At 37.4% G+C, this 15,907-nt stretch overlaps 2 protein-coding genes across 2 annotated transcripts in view; both read left to right on the plus strand.

Annotated features, from left to right (window-relative positions):
- Window positions 1-5,654: 5,654 nt before the first annotated feature.
- On the plus strand, window positions 5,655-7,244 carry LOC140332549 (uncharacterized). Its single transcript, XM_072413777.1, has 2 exons — window positions 5,655-5,738; window positions 6,451-7,244. The coding sequence occupies exon 2, from the start codon at window positions 6,476-6,478 to the stop codon at window positions 6,614-6,616; it is 141 nt and encodes a 46-aa protein (XP_072269878.1). The 5' UTR covers window positions 5,655-5,738; window positions 6,451-6,475; the 3' UTR covers window positions 6,617-7,244.
- A 6,274-nt stretch (window positions 7,245-13,518) lies between these two features.
- DIABLO (diablo IAP-binding mitochondrial protein) overlaps window positions 13,519-15,907 on the plus strand; it is a 9,143-nt gene continuing 6,754 nt past the window's right edge. The window contains exons 1-2 of the mRNA XM_072415845.1: window positions 13,519-13,645; window positions 15,473-15,587. Of these exons, the coding sequence (XP_072271946.1) occupies window positions 13,596-13,645; window positions 15,473-15,587 (165 nt within the window). The 5' untranslated portion in view covers window positions 13,519-13,595. The remainder of the gene's footprint in view (window positions 13,646-15,472; window positions 15,588-15,907) is intronic.

Consider the following 15,907-nt stretch of genomic DNA (forward strand, 5'->3'; position numbering starts at 1 on the left):
TTATACAATAGTGGTAATATATCTTAGGTAAATTCAAAGAAAACAACTGAAATCGCTGGTGGATGAGAAAATTGTGTGGTTGACTGCTTACCGGCTGCCCCTCTTCTCATCCACCAACTGTTTTCTTAATTTACTTAAGAAATATTTACACTATTGTATAATAAATGATCAAAAAAACAACAATTAAACCTATCACTTTGGCAGTGGCCCATGAACAGACCCAGTTCTTGAAAAATCTGCTGAACAACTAGCCCTTTAAGAGTTTCCATTAACTCACTGAATACTGGTCTGAATACCTTAAACGTTGTTAGAATAGATACAAAAAATCACCTTAAAATGCAGTCAATCTACAAAATTACCACAATCTGCTTTTAAGACTACACTATTTTCATTTATACTTGGATTTCATGCCTAACTCTCCTTATCCATCTCTCTAAGTCCTCTAAGGAAGCCTAAAACAGGCAAAACACGTCAGGAAAAAAAAGAGATTTGTGGCAAGTCTATATTTACCACTATAAGAAACAGAATATGAACTAAATTCAGGCTTTGACGAAAGCTTACCTGCAAGGAAATCCTCAGTTATAGCAACAACCATCCTATTAATGGTTCTTTTACAATTCAAAAATAAAAGTTTTATGTTATGTAATTTGAAATTTTTGATTATTATTAAAGGAAATAATTTTATTATTTCAACTCTAGTGCCCCCTAAAAAAAAAAAAAAAGCCTTCTCTTCCTTCTCTATGGCATATTGTACAAACGAGGCTTGGCACCATTCAGCCTCACTTGATCCAACCAATTATAATCCCCCCTTATGGTACCCTCTCTACTTTCAACCTTTCTGTACAATCCACATTTGTGTTACACTTGTGATTCTGTACACACACACACACACACACACACACACACTTGTGGTAACCTCTTTTGACCAGTTTCCTCCTCCCACTCCAAACCAAGAAAGACAGCCCAATGCAGAAAAGGTCCCAGTAGTACCAAACACTTTACACTTCCTAATTATTTACTTCATTTATTTACCGCTACTTTAGTCTTTGAAGTCCAAGAGAATATTAAAGCCTAAGGCTACATACACACATGCGATAATTATCGTTGGAAACGAACAACTAATGACCGATAATTAACAAAGTGCACAACGATGCCGATGAACGAGGAATGTCTCTGGAAACGAATGACCACCCCGGCAAATCTGATTGGGGCACAATTGTTTACTATCTATTGTACACTTTCTCTGGTACACGTCACTTCCTGCATCGTTCAAACAATCTTATCTAGTGTGTGTACATTATTGGTGGATTATAGAATTGTGCACAATACGATTCAAAATAATCGTTGATCGGTCAGTAATTGTTCTGTTCGTTTTCTAATGACAATTATTGCACATGTGTACTTGGCCTAAGGCTGGATCTACACGGACGTTTTTAAAAACGCTTCTAAACGTTCCTACTGTGTTTATATGTGTTTTTTTTGCACTTTTATTAGCGTTTTAAAGCTTGCCTTTAAAACGCTGGAAATTGTCTATACCACGTTTTCCCACGTTTAAAGCGCTTACGTTTCAAGTGCTTATAAATGCAGGAAAACACCCCATTGAAATGTAAGTGTTTACGTGCATTTTGTGGGCGTTTTCCAGCGTTAACCACTCATTTTAATTTTTTAAACGTTGCAAGCAACGTTATAGATAAAGTTTATAAACATGCCTCAAGTAAACTTCCTGGTGTAGATATGGCCCATAGGAATACATGGGAACTTGAAACATGGGCTTTTAAACCCTCAGGTTAAACGCTGGGGAAAACGCTCATGTAGACTAAGCCTGCATACACACATGCAATAATTGTCGTTGGAAAGGTTCTTTTACTGTGAAGGGTGCACTTTGGCATATTGGTCTTACATAGGGATGTCAGAAAAAAATATTAACTCATGTCAGCTTTTTTGTTGTTTATAAAAATGTATTTTATTTGAGATTTGACCATTAGCAGTGGATTGAGCAAGTCAGTCAATACCCTAATGCGGTGAAGGGAACTGTAAAATGCATTGCATGAGTTAAGTTACTATAGATGGTGACTGGAAGAAACACACTGCATACACTGCCCCTGATTCATCATTGAAATCCGCGATCGCTGGAAGCAGTAAAAAGCTGTCGGATAAGCGCGGCTCCGTGCGCGAGCTTTTTCAGTTGTTGAATAGCGCGATCGCGCACGATTCCGGATCGCTAATACGAATGCGCGACCGATAATCCGATTTTGCTTGATGAATCAGGGGCACTGTCTCTGGGTAATATACTGATGGTGGGTTTCTTGTGTTATCATAAAATTTATGTTGCTGGATCGAGAAAAACAAAAGTTGAAAACATAATCTGCTAATCAATTTAAACATGTGTAGCTGTTAATTAGAACTATAATTCAATATGTCCTGATGGGGTGCCACTGTCATAAACACATAGATCAGGTGTTATTAGAAAACATCTACAGACCTGCCTGTTCCCTCCACAGCTTGGCTCTCAGTGCGGTGTCAGACCCTGACATGTAAACATTATTATGCACTGATAATCTAACAGGATCTAATCACATAACAAGGGGAATTGTTGCGAGTGCATGCCAAATTGGGGAATGCATGTCATATTGGTATTTATCCCACTTTCCTATTTAACCTATTATTCCTTCTCTAGTCATATACTGTATTTAAGTGATATTGATTCCAACTTACTAGTGGCTGAGCTTTTTATGGAGACCCAGTTGCTGTGGATGCACGCTTGCACCTTTTTAGCAAGTAAATGTGATATATAAATTTTGCAATTACTATGGATTGTTTTCATATAATTTCTTGGCACAAATGTTTAATTTATATGTATGTTATGGTTGTTTTTGGAGATGGATAGATAAACCTTGGTCTGTGAAAGCGGTATATCCACAAAAGACTTCTCAAACAACATCTAAGGTTCAAAGCAGTGGAGCAACAATGAAAGACAGGAAATATAAATTTGTTAGTTATATGTCACAAGTTAAAAATTAAACAAATATATATTTGTCACTCTGTCTCACTTTATGGATAAAAAAAATGTTTTTGATTACTTTCTCTAAACTACTCAATGGGGGATTTGTATATTTCTTGATAAGTATTTGAGTAGTGGGATTAACTGGTTAGAGATATCAATGAAATTTGGGCTTCATGAGCATTAAAATTTCCACCAACATTTTTGTAATATTCTTATTAATAATTATGTTTCTTGTGTCCTTTGCTCCCTGCTGGTTGATCCTTTTAGTTACGTTTTTCTTACCAGACATCCTCCTTGGGATGTAAATGGCAAAGTTTATTGTAGTGAGAGTGTGAACTGCTTGTCCATCCATCTTCTGGAACAAGCTGCATCTCCCTGGAGTAGCAATTATCACAAACAAGCTTCCTGGACAGCTTCATGATGCTCTGCTCTTATGTCAGGATTATCTGCCAGAGAGGCACTAATTTAATAACCAGAGCTGCTGATAATATTAAGATCCCATTTCTTGTTGCCACAGGATAGAAATTTGATTTAGGGGTAACTAAAACTACTCAGTATGACCTTTACTTGTAATACAGGAAAAAAAGTCTGTATTGAAGAGATTCCTGTAAGTGCAGCCAGAAATATCTTTTCTTAAAGCAAGGAGAATCAATTGTGAAAGTACATTGCCAATGTGCTGCTGTAAATATCCGAACTGCAGGCACAAAAGACAAAGGTAATAAGGCATGTGTAAACAAGCTGCTTACCTGACCCATCATTTTGTCTTTAGATGATTTATCAGAATGCTTTATTTTCCTATTAATTTTATATAATATCACAATATACTGTATTATATCATCATTAATGTAATGTAAAATTATTTTCTTGGACTTAGAATTCAATTTTGTTATATATTTTATGACCATTACCTAGAATGCATTTGAATCCGACAGGTCTAACATTTTTTACATAGTGAGAGAAGAATAGTTAAACTGGATGACTCTTTATGTGTAAACTTCACACACACATGCTCCCAAACTTGCACCAAGAAAAAACTAAATAAAATGTTAAAGTCATACCGTAATGCACAGACTACAGTGGTCAAGTAAATCTAATTTACATTCCAGCATACAGAGTCCAGTGGTCAGGAGTGTGTAATGTATGGAGTGCAGGGATCAGGAGTGTGTAATGTACAACACAGTGAGCTATGTGCAGGGGTCAGGGGTGTGTAATGTAAAGGATGAAGAGGTCGGGGATCAGGAGTGTTCAATTTATAGAGTGCAGGGGTCAGAAGTGTGTAATGTATGGAGTGCAAGGATCAGAAGTGTGTAATGTACAACACAGTGAGCTAAGTGCAGAGGTCAGGGGTATGTAACAAGTATTAGTAAATAATGTACATTATAAATGAGATGTGAAAAAGAGTGTAGTGAACAAACACCCCATGATTCATTCTACCAACTCTACCCAAAGCACCACAGTACCCCCCATAAGACTTTTAAAAAACACATGCAACAACCATCTCTTACCTTCATCTGCTGCCAATGCTTCAACCTCTTGGGTTCCTTTTCCGCTTAGCCCCTTCAGACCTCTGTCAGGTGGATCTACACCTCATATTCGAAAGCCATGCGCTGCTGGAACTTAAAAATAGAAAGTGTCAGAATGGGTTCTTTACTTATTTCTACAAATAGGCTGTGACAGATGACATATTCAACAGCAAGTTGGATGTAAGATCTAAATTGTCAATCTCTCACTGAAAATATTCAGAGTAATACAGAGCCAAAAAGGGAGTTATGGATAATTCAGTTTTCAGAACTCAATTTTATGTAAAATTCTCTGATTGAGCTATTGAGCTTTGTAAACAACAACATTTATTAGGCAAATCAGTAATGAACACCCTAGTAACATAAATCCTAGGCTCAACCTTCTAGCTGGGAATTTACTGTAAATTTCAAGTGTTCATATATTTTCTTGACTACAAAACTGACAACTAATATTTTTTAAATTAAATTGTAGTCTTTCTTATTTACACGTACTGTCACACTCACCTGGACATAATTTTTACTGCTGATTTTTTAATGTGCCCAATACTATTATTTTTATTAAAATTTATGTCTCCACTCATCAAGTGGCATTGAGTGTTCCTTATAACTTTATATTTCTGCTCAGCCTGCTTAATATAATATTCATGGTCAAATATTCAATACAGCTAGTGGAAATACATCATAAAGTTTATATACATATTATAGGTCTATCATTTTGTTGATTCTTAGTTCCTTGCCCATTAATCTCATTTGAATCTTACTTTTTTGGATAAACAAAGGCATATCTGCAAAAATACACAGTCATTCTATTCAAACATCATCTAGAATAAAGTAACATTATTGTAAAAAATACAAAATTCAAATTCTGTATTTAAAAAAAAAAAGCCTTATAATTGTTCCTCATATAATCTGTTTTAGTGTATTTATTTAAAGGTTATAAACATTAACTTTCAATTGTGATTATACTGCTTCTGGTAAAAATAGACACGGTTTTGCTGAAAGCTACAAAGACAAAACTGCCTATCATCTGTAATAATTGGTCTGTGACCACACCTAGTCCATTAGTTGTACAGAATGGATTCAGGAACATTACTGAAGGATCTGGAGATTAGAAGACAGGAGGAGGATCAGACTACATCACTCTGCTGCTGCAGGACACACACACCCCAAGATAACAGGAGTCAGGCAAACTTTGCTCTAAGAAGCGCTATAAGGTAAGCAGCATTTCTTCCATGTAATATCAGAATATAAATTAGTATACGGAATACTTATTGCTTTTCAGGGTCACTAGTTTGCTATGACTTCTCATTTGTCATTTTTGTTTTCATTACAAGCTATCTACAAGTGTTGATTTATTTTTTTAACCATTTATTAACTAATATTTAAACTTTATTTTGAAAAGAAGATATGATTGTACTTGTTTCTCTTATAAACATAATAACCACATCACAATGTTGATTTATATTGAGTATGGGCTTTTATTTTGCTTTTAAAAAAGTACAAATTGTGCAAATAGAAATATTAGAAAATGTATTTTCTTTAATTTAGACTTCGTTAGAGGTTTTTCCAGCATTTAAAGATCAGAGCACTGCCCAGAAAGTGCATTATAAGCAATTATAGCATTAAATATTAATCTTGTTTGCTCTTCATTTTATGTTTATAGCTTTCTCCTGTCAATAAACCTTGAAAAGCCAGTTATAGATTTGTCTGTCACTGTTCATTTGCTGTCAAGCTTAAAAATAAATACTTATTTTAGTAGCTACAATTATGAAAACATTGGGGTTCTAAGAAGTATTGTCAGTAATCTGACAAATTATTCAACTTTGCACTTCAAAGATATTGTATTTATTCCACTATGAACTATTAAGTCTTATATAATGGGTGTTATATTTATTTTTAAATTATATTTGGTGATTGTTCTTACAGGATCAGAGAGGACTCCACCTTCTGAATGGCTCCCAGGGATTCATTCGCTGTCCACTTTCTGATGGTGCTGAAAGAGATGCTGGCGTTTGTGCTGTTCAGTTATACTGTACTGATCGGAGCTCTCCTGGTGGCTGGTTGGACAACTTACCTCCTTGTCCTCAAATGAAACCTATTACAAGACAAGAAGGGGACTTCTAGAAGACTCAGTACCTTCGAAGCCATTTCTTCTATACCCCTCTGTCCATATTCTTAGGATTCTAATATAATGACCTCTGTTGATCTCTATATCTTACACACATTTGCTTTTGCCTTAAGAAAAGCTGTAGCAGCAGCCTTTTTCAGATAAAGTTATAACATTACAAAGGAAAGTTTCCTTAGGCTAGGTACACACGTGCAATATTTTTTCATTAGAAAACGAACGACTAACAACGGATCAACGATTATGCACGATTATTTTGAACAATCGTATAGTGCACAATTCAAATATAATCCACCAATAGTGTACACAGGCTAGATACAATAGTTTGAATAATGGAGGAAGTGACATGTAAAGGAGAAAGTGTACTGCAGAAACATCCACGATCACTGAACGACTGTACACAAAAAAGATTGCCCAATCAGATGCGCTGGGACAGTCGTTCGTTTCCAGCGACAATCCATACGTGCACTTTTTCTGTTAACGATTATCAGACGAACAGTCGTTTGTTTCCAACGATAATTATTGCACGTGTGTAAGCAGCCTTAAGCTACGTACACACGTCAGATTTGTATCGCCCGATAATCGGCATCGGCCAATAATCTGCCGTGTGTACAGTCGGTGTCGTCCATCGTCCGGACGACCGACCTGCCGGATCCACGGACGATGGACGACAGCCGATCGTAATGAAAGTGAAGGGGAGAGCGCGCAGCAGGGNGCCGCTCCGTCGCTCTCCCCCTCCCCTCTCCATAGAGCCTGTATGTACAGCACCGTTCATGCATCGTGCACTCCCTTGTCGTTGGAAAGGATCGTGAAAGATCCTTTCCAATGACAAAAATTGGCAGTGTGTACGCAGCTTTAGTGTATAGAGAGTTAGATGTATTTACTATTGTTATCTGCCTAGCCAGATTACATAGAAGCATAGCTGCTGACAGCAGATAAAGACCCAGCTAGCTGCCCATTCTTTCACAAGCAATTAGGACTGACTTGTGTCTACAGCATACTTTATATTCTCTGCTGGTATTATATAAAGGCATCTGCTGGCTGCACTGATACTACTCTGCCAATTCATACAATGTACATTTTAATTTACGGTTATACTTTTATAGTTTATTTACACCAAGAATAGATATAAAGCCATTCTACTGTACAGCAATTCAAAACTAGAATGAGCAGATTTCTGCACACATTTTTCCTTGGATCAGAGAAATGGATAAAGGAGCTGACGGCAATAAATCATTTACTGAATGTTAGCAATGTTATATGTAAATAACCAACCTACTGCTTACAGCATTGAAAATTAATGAATGATTGTATTTTTCCAATCGTGTGGTCTGTTTTGCTAGCTAAAAGTAAAATACATTGAAAGAAATAGATCTGAACTGCAATTTGTGGAAATTATTTATTTCAAAATCAATATGACATTGACTGTCTTATCTTTATGTAATCTATTTCAGGATTATTTACCAAAACAAACAGCTCTGTGCAAACAATTTGATTTATTGTGTATGATTTACATGGTCAACCCATTCCCAATGTGCGGTGGAATTGGGAAAAATAAGGATTATTTTCTAGTTTACTGAATGTTTTATGTGAAGGCAGCCTAACTAAACTTTTTTTTTACTATCGGGCCTAAATTGTGCTAGTAGTCATCATAATGTATTTGTAGATGTTTTGGCTATAAAAAAAGGAGCATGATTATATTATATATATATATATGCACACACACACACAAAAAATGCACCATTCACATCATGATTAACCTTGATTACTACATCAGCCCAACAATAGTCAGTATTCTGGATTTATTTATTAGCTTCCAGTAACTGATTTGTGTCAAGCAATTGCTAATGATATCAAATGCACACATTTTTATGGTACTGTTATTTGATGGCTTGTTTTTCACTGCACAGCCCATCTGATGTCTTAGCTTTGAGATTTGTTACAGCAAACACTGAAAGTTTCATGCCTCAGACACTGCAGTGGGAGAATTTCCTGCATCATCAGTTCATTAGACAAGGCCATAAGAAGGTACTAAACTGGGGTGGCCAATGTATTATCTATATGGATATTATGATTATTATTAACAGTATTCATATAGCTCCAATATATACCATGCTGTACAATTAATAGGGGTTGCAAATGACAGATACAGACAGTGACACAGGAGGAGGAGAGGACCCTGCCCCGAAGAGCTTACAATCTAGGAGATATATGTGAGAAATATACTATCTAGCGATCATAATGCCATAACTTAGTTTGTAGAGTTCCACAAATAGTTAGGTCCAAACTGTTGATTGGGATTGTAGATGGAAACAACTAACAATCAAACTAGATTATATCAGTTATATACACAAACATTCCAAGAACTGAAAATCCCCTAAATTCTCACAAATGTTTTTAATACTATCTGGCAGGGTCAAGTTAAAGTAATGCTAACTTAAACCTTAATCGGAACATTTTTAATTAAAATGTATCAGCCAAGTTGAAACAAACTTTAGAGTATGAACAGTCCAAGAAAAAAAAAATGGAGTCATCCTAAAAAAACGTAACCTAATGACAAGATGGAGAAGGAGAGGTTCATACACTAACTTTGTCTTTCAAACCAAATCTGATAAATGGTGTCCATGAGAGATAAAGGAAGCCAGCATAGGGGTCAACTTGCCAGTAGAGAAGCACAACCAAAATTAAGTAAAAAAAAAAACAAAACAAAAAAACAGTAAAATCAATCTTCTAAAACAGTGACCAATTTGGTTTGTTGGGGCGGTTTGTGTATTACAGATGATCACTGCTTAAATGAGAATAACTGAATAATAATAAAGAAAAAAAATTATGTTTTTTTTGAAGACTAGTTTATATGAATGATTTAGTATACCATGTAATATTCCAGGGTAAGGCTAGAGATGAAGTTCAATCAGCAGATAGCAAATCATACCCAGCTACACTTAGAAAAAGGGTAAAAGTCTCTGAGTTGTATTTAACTCCTTAAAAGAAAATACAGTGATCCATCAGCCAATACAAACATCAATATACAAGACTTTTCACCACTTTGTCCTGAACTTACTTGTAGCAACTGTAATATATCAAGGCCCCACCTTGCTCCTGCATGGGTCTTCTTTGCACTATATCAGTTTCTCAGGGTTTCTCACAAATGTCAGTATGAAAGGGGCACTTGTTCAACTCCCTTAATCTACAGACCTTCTTGGTTCCCCCAGCCTTCCTGCATACAAGCCTCATACAGCCTTTCTTTCTGAGCTACACCTTAGCCTCCAACTCAACCTCAAATTCACTTGTATTATAATTAGGCAGCAGCTGGGTGAGGGATAGAGTGGCCCACCCAACCCTTCTATTACACTCTGGAACTCAGTCCCTAATAAAGATTTGCAGGTCTACCATTAACTGCAGCCTTGGTCAGATCTTTTAATCAGTTCCCTGGGTAAACTAGAGGACAAAACTTTCTAAAAACAACAATAAACTGGGCCTCACGCTTCTCACTATGCTGTAAAATGAAAAGAACATAGAAAGTTATTAGTAGACATGTCTGGTCTAAATCCCTAAAGCCACTATTTTCACAAATGCATAGTAGTTCATGAGTTTAGAATGCAGTTTTCACACATTTGGGATGCAAACTGTACAGTCAAAACAGTTTTAATTTTGTTTACTAAATATTGTGTTAATGGGATGCAAAATATTTGCAAAAAGGGGTATGTTTTTGTGTCTTTTTGGTTTTACGGTTCTACGTAATGTGGTTTCTGCTACAATGATCCCTATTTTACAGGCCATTTGCACTAGAAAGACGCTTTCCATATGGTATTTGTGTCAAAGGAGCTTGGTAGAAATGATTATTCAGACTGGAACAATGCACTAGGTGTTTTGTTCAAGTTTAAATAGTACACATAGGAAGGGAAAGGCGACCCATCAGTCTTGTATTTGACAGGATGTTAGAGTCCAGCCTTACAGATCAATCCCATCTTTTAATCACCACGTCATGGTCTGCTCACAACTAGAACATTTGACTCGGACTGGGCAGTTGGTAATGTGGACTTGTCTAAGCAGTGGGAATCATGGCCTAGAGGATGCACTGACTGCAAGTGCGTGGCCAAAGATCAGATGCCTGCATATAAGGTAAGTACTGATACCATATAGAAAAATTATAAAGCTAAACAGACAATATTAGTTTGAAAAAAAACCCAGCAATCCCACGTCTGTATTTTGATTCAAAATCTCACATTACACTTTACTGATTGTATGGTTATCATGAGCTGTGAGTAATTTGTGTAAAAATGCAGCCTACATTAGATATTTATACAGGTAGTCCCCAGGTTAAGGACATTCAACATACGGACGACTCCTAGATACGAACAAGGCTTCCCTGCTCTCTGTGTGCAGGATGAAGGCTTGGAGGGGGGAGGGGTGGTTTGCATGACTTGCAGAAGAAATCTTGCTAAACACAGCTGAGACTGAGCTTTTTTGCAAGCTCTTGTGACTCTTTATTGACCAAGACAAACTCTGCAGTTGTTTCTTGTTGCATATCAAAGCACAGCTTGCTCCAGAAGTTAATGAATGTCTGGGCTCCATAAAGTTTTTTTTTGCTTTGTTTGTGATTAACTCACAGTGTGGATTTTATACAGTAACTGACACCACGCTGCCTAATAATATGATGACAAACATCTGTCCTAATTGCATTTTTTAAAATACCGGTTCCAACTTGTTCCGAACAAACCAACAGTCCCTATCTCACATGTAACCCGGGGACTACCTGTAACTGAATAAAGAATGCAGTGTAGAATTCAGCTTCCATTAGACATGCTCATCAGAATAAAATGCAGTGGCAGCGTTGAATGTAACCTTTTCATCAGATGAATTCATCTAAATCAACATTAAATAAGACAAAAAAGTTTATGACAGTGTTAATCTTCACAATGAATGCAGATAAGTCAAATTTTGAAATACATTTTCTTGTATTCTGCACATCTGTTGAATCATCATCAACAATCAGTGATCAAACAATAAATAAAAAAATGGATCAACATTTCAAATCAGTCTATGAAGTTTCTGGGCTGCATTAAACACAAATATAATTAAGAGACAGAATATTAATGTGAAATATCTAACTTACCCTGAGAAATCAGATGTCATATTTCAGTGATATCAGCACGAACGTCAACAGTGCTGGATACAAACAAACCTTGGGACCACAGTTATTAGATGTAAGCAAAAATGCATCTGTAAAAGAGAAAAGGACAGGTGGGATAATTGTACTTATCATTTAAGGTAACAAGCTGGTGGTGGAAAGAATACAGGACACTGGCTCAAACATTATTGTAATTAATTACACAATATGAAAATGAAGAAGATGGCTAAATACACATTGAAATATATATACTGTATGTGTTTGATCATATATACGAAAAGCTATTCAGACAAACCTCTACCTAATGCCTCTCCATCACGTTGCATTGGCAGACAGCTGACACTTCTATTTCTTTACTCAGCAATGCAGCCTATGACCCCTTTCTGCCTTCAGCCCAATGAATTAGTGTCACAGCTCGGTCCAATAGTCAGGAAGTCAGCCATAGAACACTGATCGCTGAAATGAACTTCATGGCTATACAGTGTGACAAAGGTGTAAACACCATAAGAACAAAACTGAGGTTCCAAAGCTTCCCCATTGTATTCTATGGTTTTCTGGATTCTTAAATATTCTGGGATTCCCTCTTACTTTCTATGCACTTTGAGAAAATAGAGTAAATGTGCAGAATTTTAATAATACTTCTGCTGTCTGACACCAGACAGGGATTATAGCAATATATCTCTAATGGGGAAACAATTTAACTTTGACTGAGATTCTGACACTTAGGAACTAGTTTCAAACCCTGTTGTAGATAGGTGTTAATGAAACCAGGCGGAAAAGGGGATTTGTGGCAAAAATGTAACATTGATTTAAGTGATCAGTAGATATCAGCTAGACAACGCTCAGATATCACATTAGATGTGTTAAAGTTTTCCCCTTTGGAGGAGATATAAATATATATATATATATATATATATATATATATATTTATATGTTTGAGTGGGTAGGGAAAGGTTCTGGGGAAGGGTATCAAGTGTGGATTCAATCACTGTATGTCTAGGTGTGACCTGTGTAGTAATTAAACTGGCAAGAGGACCTACATGTGTCCCCAGGGTGTAGCAGGGTAAGAGGTTGCCTGATTGTAGGATAATACTTAGACTGCAAGCGTAGTGGTATTTAGCTATCTACATATATTGTACAGATCACATGAACCCCAGAGGGAAGGATCACTAGCTGCATGGAGTTTGCAGGTTCTCCCAGTGTCTGTGCGGGTTTCCTACAGGTACTCTGGTTTCCTCCCAAAACCTAATGTACATAAAATAAATGTATTCTAGAATTGGGCTTTATGATTTTGGGAATTGTGCCTACTGTAAATATGTAACATATAAACACAATTCAGATTCCAAGGAAATAAAGATTAGGAGCGTCCCTTTATATAATATATAGGGAAGGGAATGATAAAGACCTGGCTCAGGAGTTCTGACCTCACATGCTTGTTGTGGGTCAGGAGATCACTATGACAACCAAACAAGAAGCCCTTGCAGGATATGGGCCCTCATGTGTGTGGGGAGGGCTGGCTCAGGTTTGTGCTGACTGAATCACATAGCTGGCTAACAGGTGACATGACGTCATTGCACATTATATAGCCCATTCTATAGCAGGGGAACTTTTCTTTAATTTACTATGGAGTCAGACAGCTGACCTCACCACTATGACATCAAAACATGAGTACCATGTGACTTCATGTGGCTCCGTACTGTGCACTACAGTCTGTCTATGTAATATCTCCTTTCCCCAGCAGAGAGCAGCAGACATCGGGGAAGACCTTGAACTCTAGCTGAGGCTGCTTCGTTACTTCCTGCTGCCACCTGAAAGATGGCGTCGCTTAGTCGGCGGCTTGTATGGAGTGTCTCTCGCCTTTTCAGGTATACAGACAGCGTATTATGTTATAGACCGATGTCATGTATACGTGGTCAGTGTGGGGGTTGCCGGGACTTGTCATTGTTCTGGGTCTGGCCAGGGCAGCCAGTTTGCTGTGTGAGTTCTTCCAGGAAGTCCTGGTGTGAGGAGTGTGAGCTACAACTTCCTGTTCTTGTACAGACTGACAGGGGCCATCTGTTGTACTGGTCACATCATGTTTCTAATATTATTATTATTATCATTATTAATAAACAGGATTTATATAGCGCCAACATATTATGCAGCGCTGTACATTAAAGAGGGGTTGCAAATGGCAGACAGATACAGACAGTGACACAGGAGGAGCAGAGGACCCTGCCCCCAAGAGCTTACAATCTAGTAGGTGGGGGAAGTGACACACAATGGGATGGGAGATATGTAGTGGTGGGAAGTAGTGAGGGTTTAAGAGACAGAAGAAGATGGGTAGGGAAGTTTGAAAGAATTGCTTTTGTGCTCTTTTAAATGAGCAGAAAGTAGGAGCAAGCCGAATAGGACGAGGAAGTGAGTTGTAGGTCAACGAAGGAGTGAAGAGAGCGGGCACAGCCCCAGTCACCAGTCTGCGGTATTCCGAGTGTCCATAGTTGTGTGATCCCGCTGTACCCAACTATGGAAAAGTCATCATAAAGTTGACCCGTCAGATCTGATGTCCAATGTCATAATGAGTGTCATTGTGGTATGGCTTCAAAACTGCTGTATGTATCAGAAAAGAAGAACTAAAGTTCCACAATGGAAAAAATCTACAATTAGGCATGTGTTTATTGCAAAGAGTGTCAGGCGATGTCCCTTCTACAATAAAACACACCTACCTGCCTGATTGCTTTCTTTTTCTATCAAAAAATTCTGAGCTGCTGATTCACAGCTCAGTTTAAGATGCCAGTATACCTAGAACATCCCGGCTTCTTTTGCGGCTGATGGGATTGGATAAACTATGTAGGAGTTATGTCATGCCGGCCAAAGATCAAATCCTGTAAGAGGAGAGGAAAAGATGGCAGCGCTTGTCAAAGTATGGGGACAAGTGAGATAATTTAAACATTGTGATCAGAAGGGTAAGGTTATTTTATTGCAGAAGAGACATTGCCTGACCCTTCCCCAATATAGGATCTTCTTGATTGCAATTTTTTTGGAAAAAAAGGGTTTTGTTTCGCTTTAAGCATCTGTAAAAGCTCTAGAACTGCATTAAAGAGAACCTGTTCTCTGACAAACATCCCATAAAAGCCACACCATTTACCTTGGTATGATTCTTGTGTTCCTGAACTCTGGACTGAGATTGGGAAATGATCAATTCTGCTGGGAAACAGATACTTCCAGGCGTGATAAAGATTACCTATTAGTGAGGGATGATATAAGCTGCAATGTCTAACCAGGTTGTAAAAAAAAAAAATACAGCTTGTCTGGTTAGTGTTCTGATCCCCTGCCTTTATTACCGTCTGCATCACTGGCCCAGAATGAGGATGGAGCTCAGGTGTTCAGATAATTGCCACACAGACATCTGCATTCTTTAGTTCAGTAATGGCAGCTTACATATTCTTTCACCATATGTCCTCTCACATTTCCTCCTCTGAGTCCCTCTGCTCTCCCTACTTCCTCCTGTTGACCTTCACTCTGTACAGGAGATCTGTAGAGGATAAGGACACTGCCTGGCTGTATCTGACTTCTGTCAGTTTTTAGTTAAGAAAAAAAAAATCAATCTAACAACCACAATGTAAAAATTAAAAAAAAAAAAAAAGATTTTTGGCAAAATATTTGTTTGTATGTATTTTTTAAATATTGTTTTTTCTTGTTTTTCTTTTCAGGCAGAGCTTCCCAATTGTCCATAAAAAATCCTTTCTATGCCTTTTTAAAGGTTCATGGCGTCAGGTGCTTTCAGTTGGAGTTGGCACAAGTCTTTGTGCTATTCCTGTGGGACAGGTAAAGAAAACATAAGAGCAACCATCACAGTGGTGCCTTATACAGTGTTAGCTATTTATTAACCTCCTGGGCCTTTCACTGATGTCTAGATTTCTGTACCAAAAGCGGTAATCTTTAAAAAAAAATAGTGTATAATGTAATGTATATGTACAGTAGCTTATAAAAAATATATTACAAATATATAAATATTATATAAAGATTTCTTTGTATTGGACTCAATACAGCTTTTTTGTATTGAGCTCAATACAAAGTTATTTGAATTTCCCGCCCCGCCTCCCGCACCGACGCATGCAGCGACATCACCGGGAAACCCCGGAGAT

Source organism: Pyxicephalus adspersus, chromosome 6 (assembly GCF_032062135.1).
Source record: "Pyxicephalus adspersus chromosome 6, UCB_Pads_2.0, whole genome shotgun sequence".
NCBI classification, from domain to species: domain Eukaryota; kingdom Metazoa; phylum Chordata; class Amphibia; order Anura; family Pyxicephalidae; genus Pyxicephalus; species Pyxicephalus adspersus.

Coding starts and splice junctions, on each gene's coding strand:
- LOC140332549 (XM_072413777.1), top strand. CDS start 6,476: ATGGCTCCCAGGGATTCATTCGCTGTCCACTTTCTGATGGTGCTGAAA.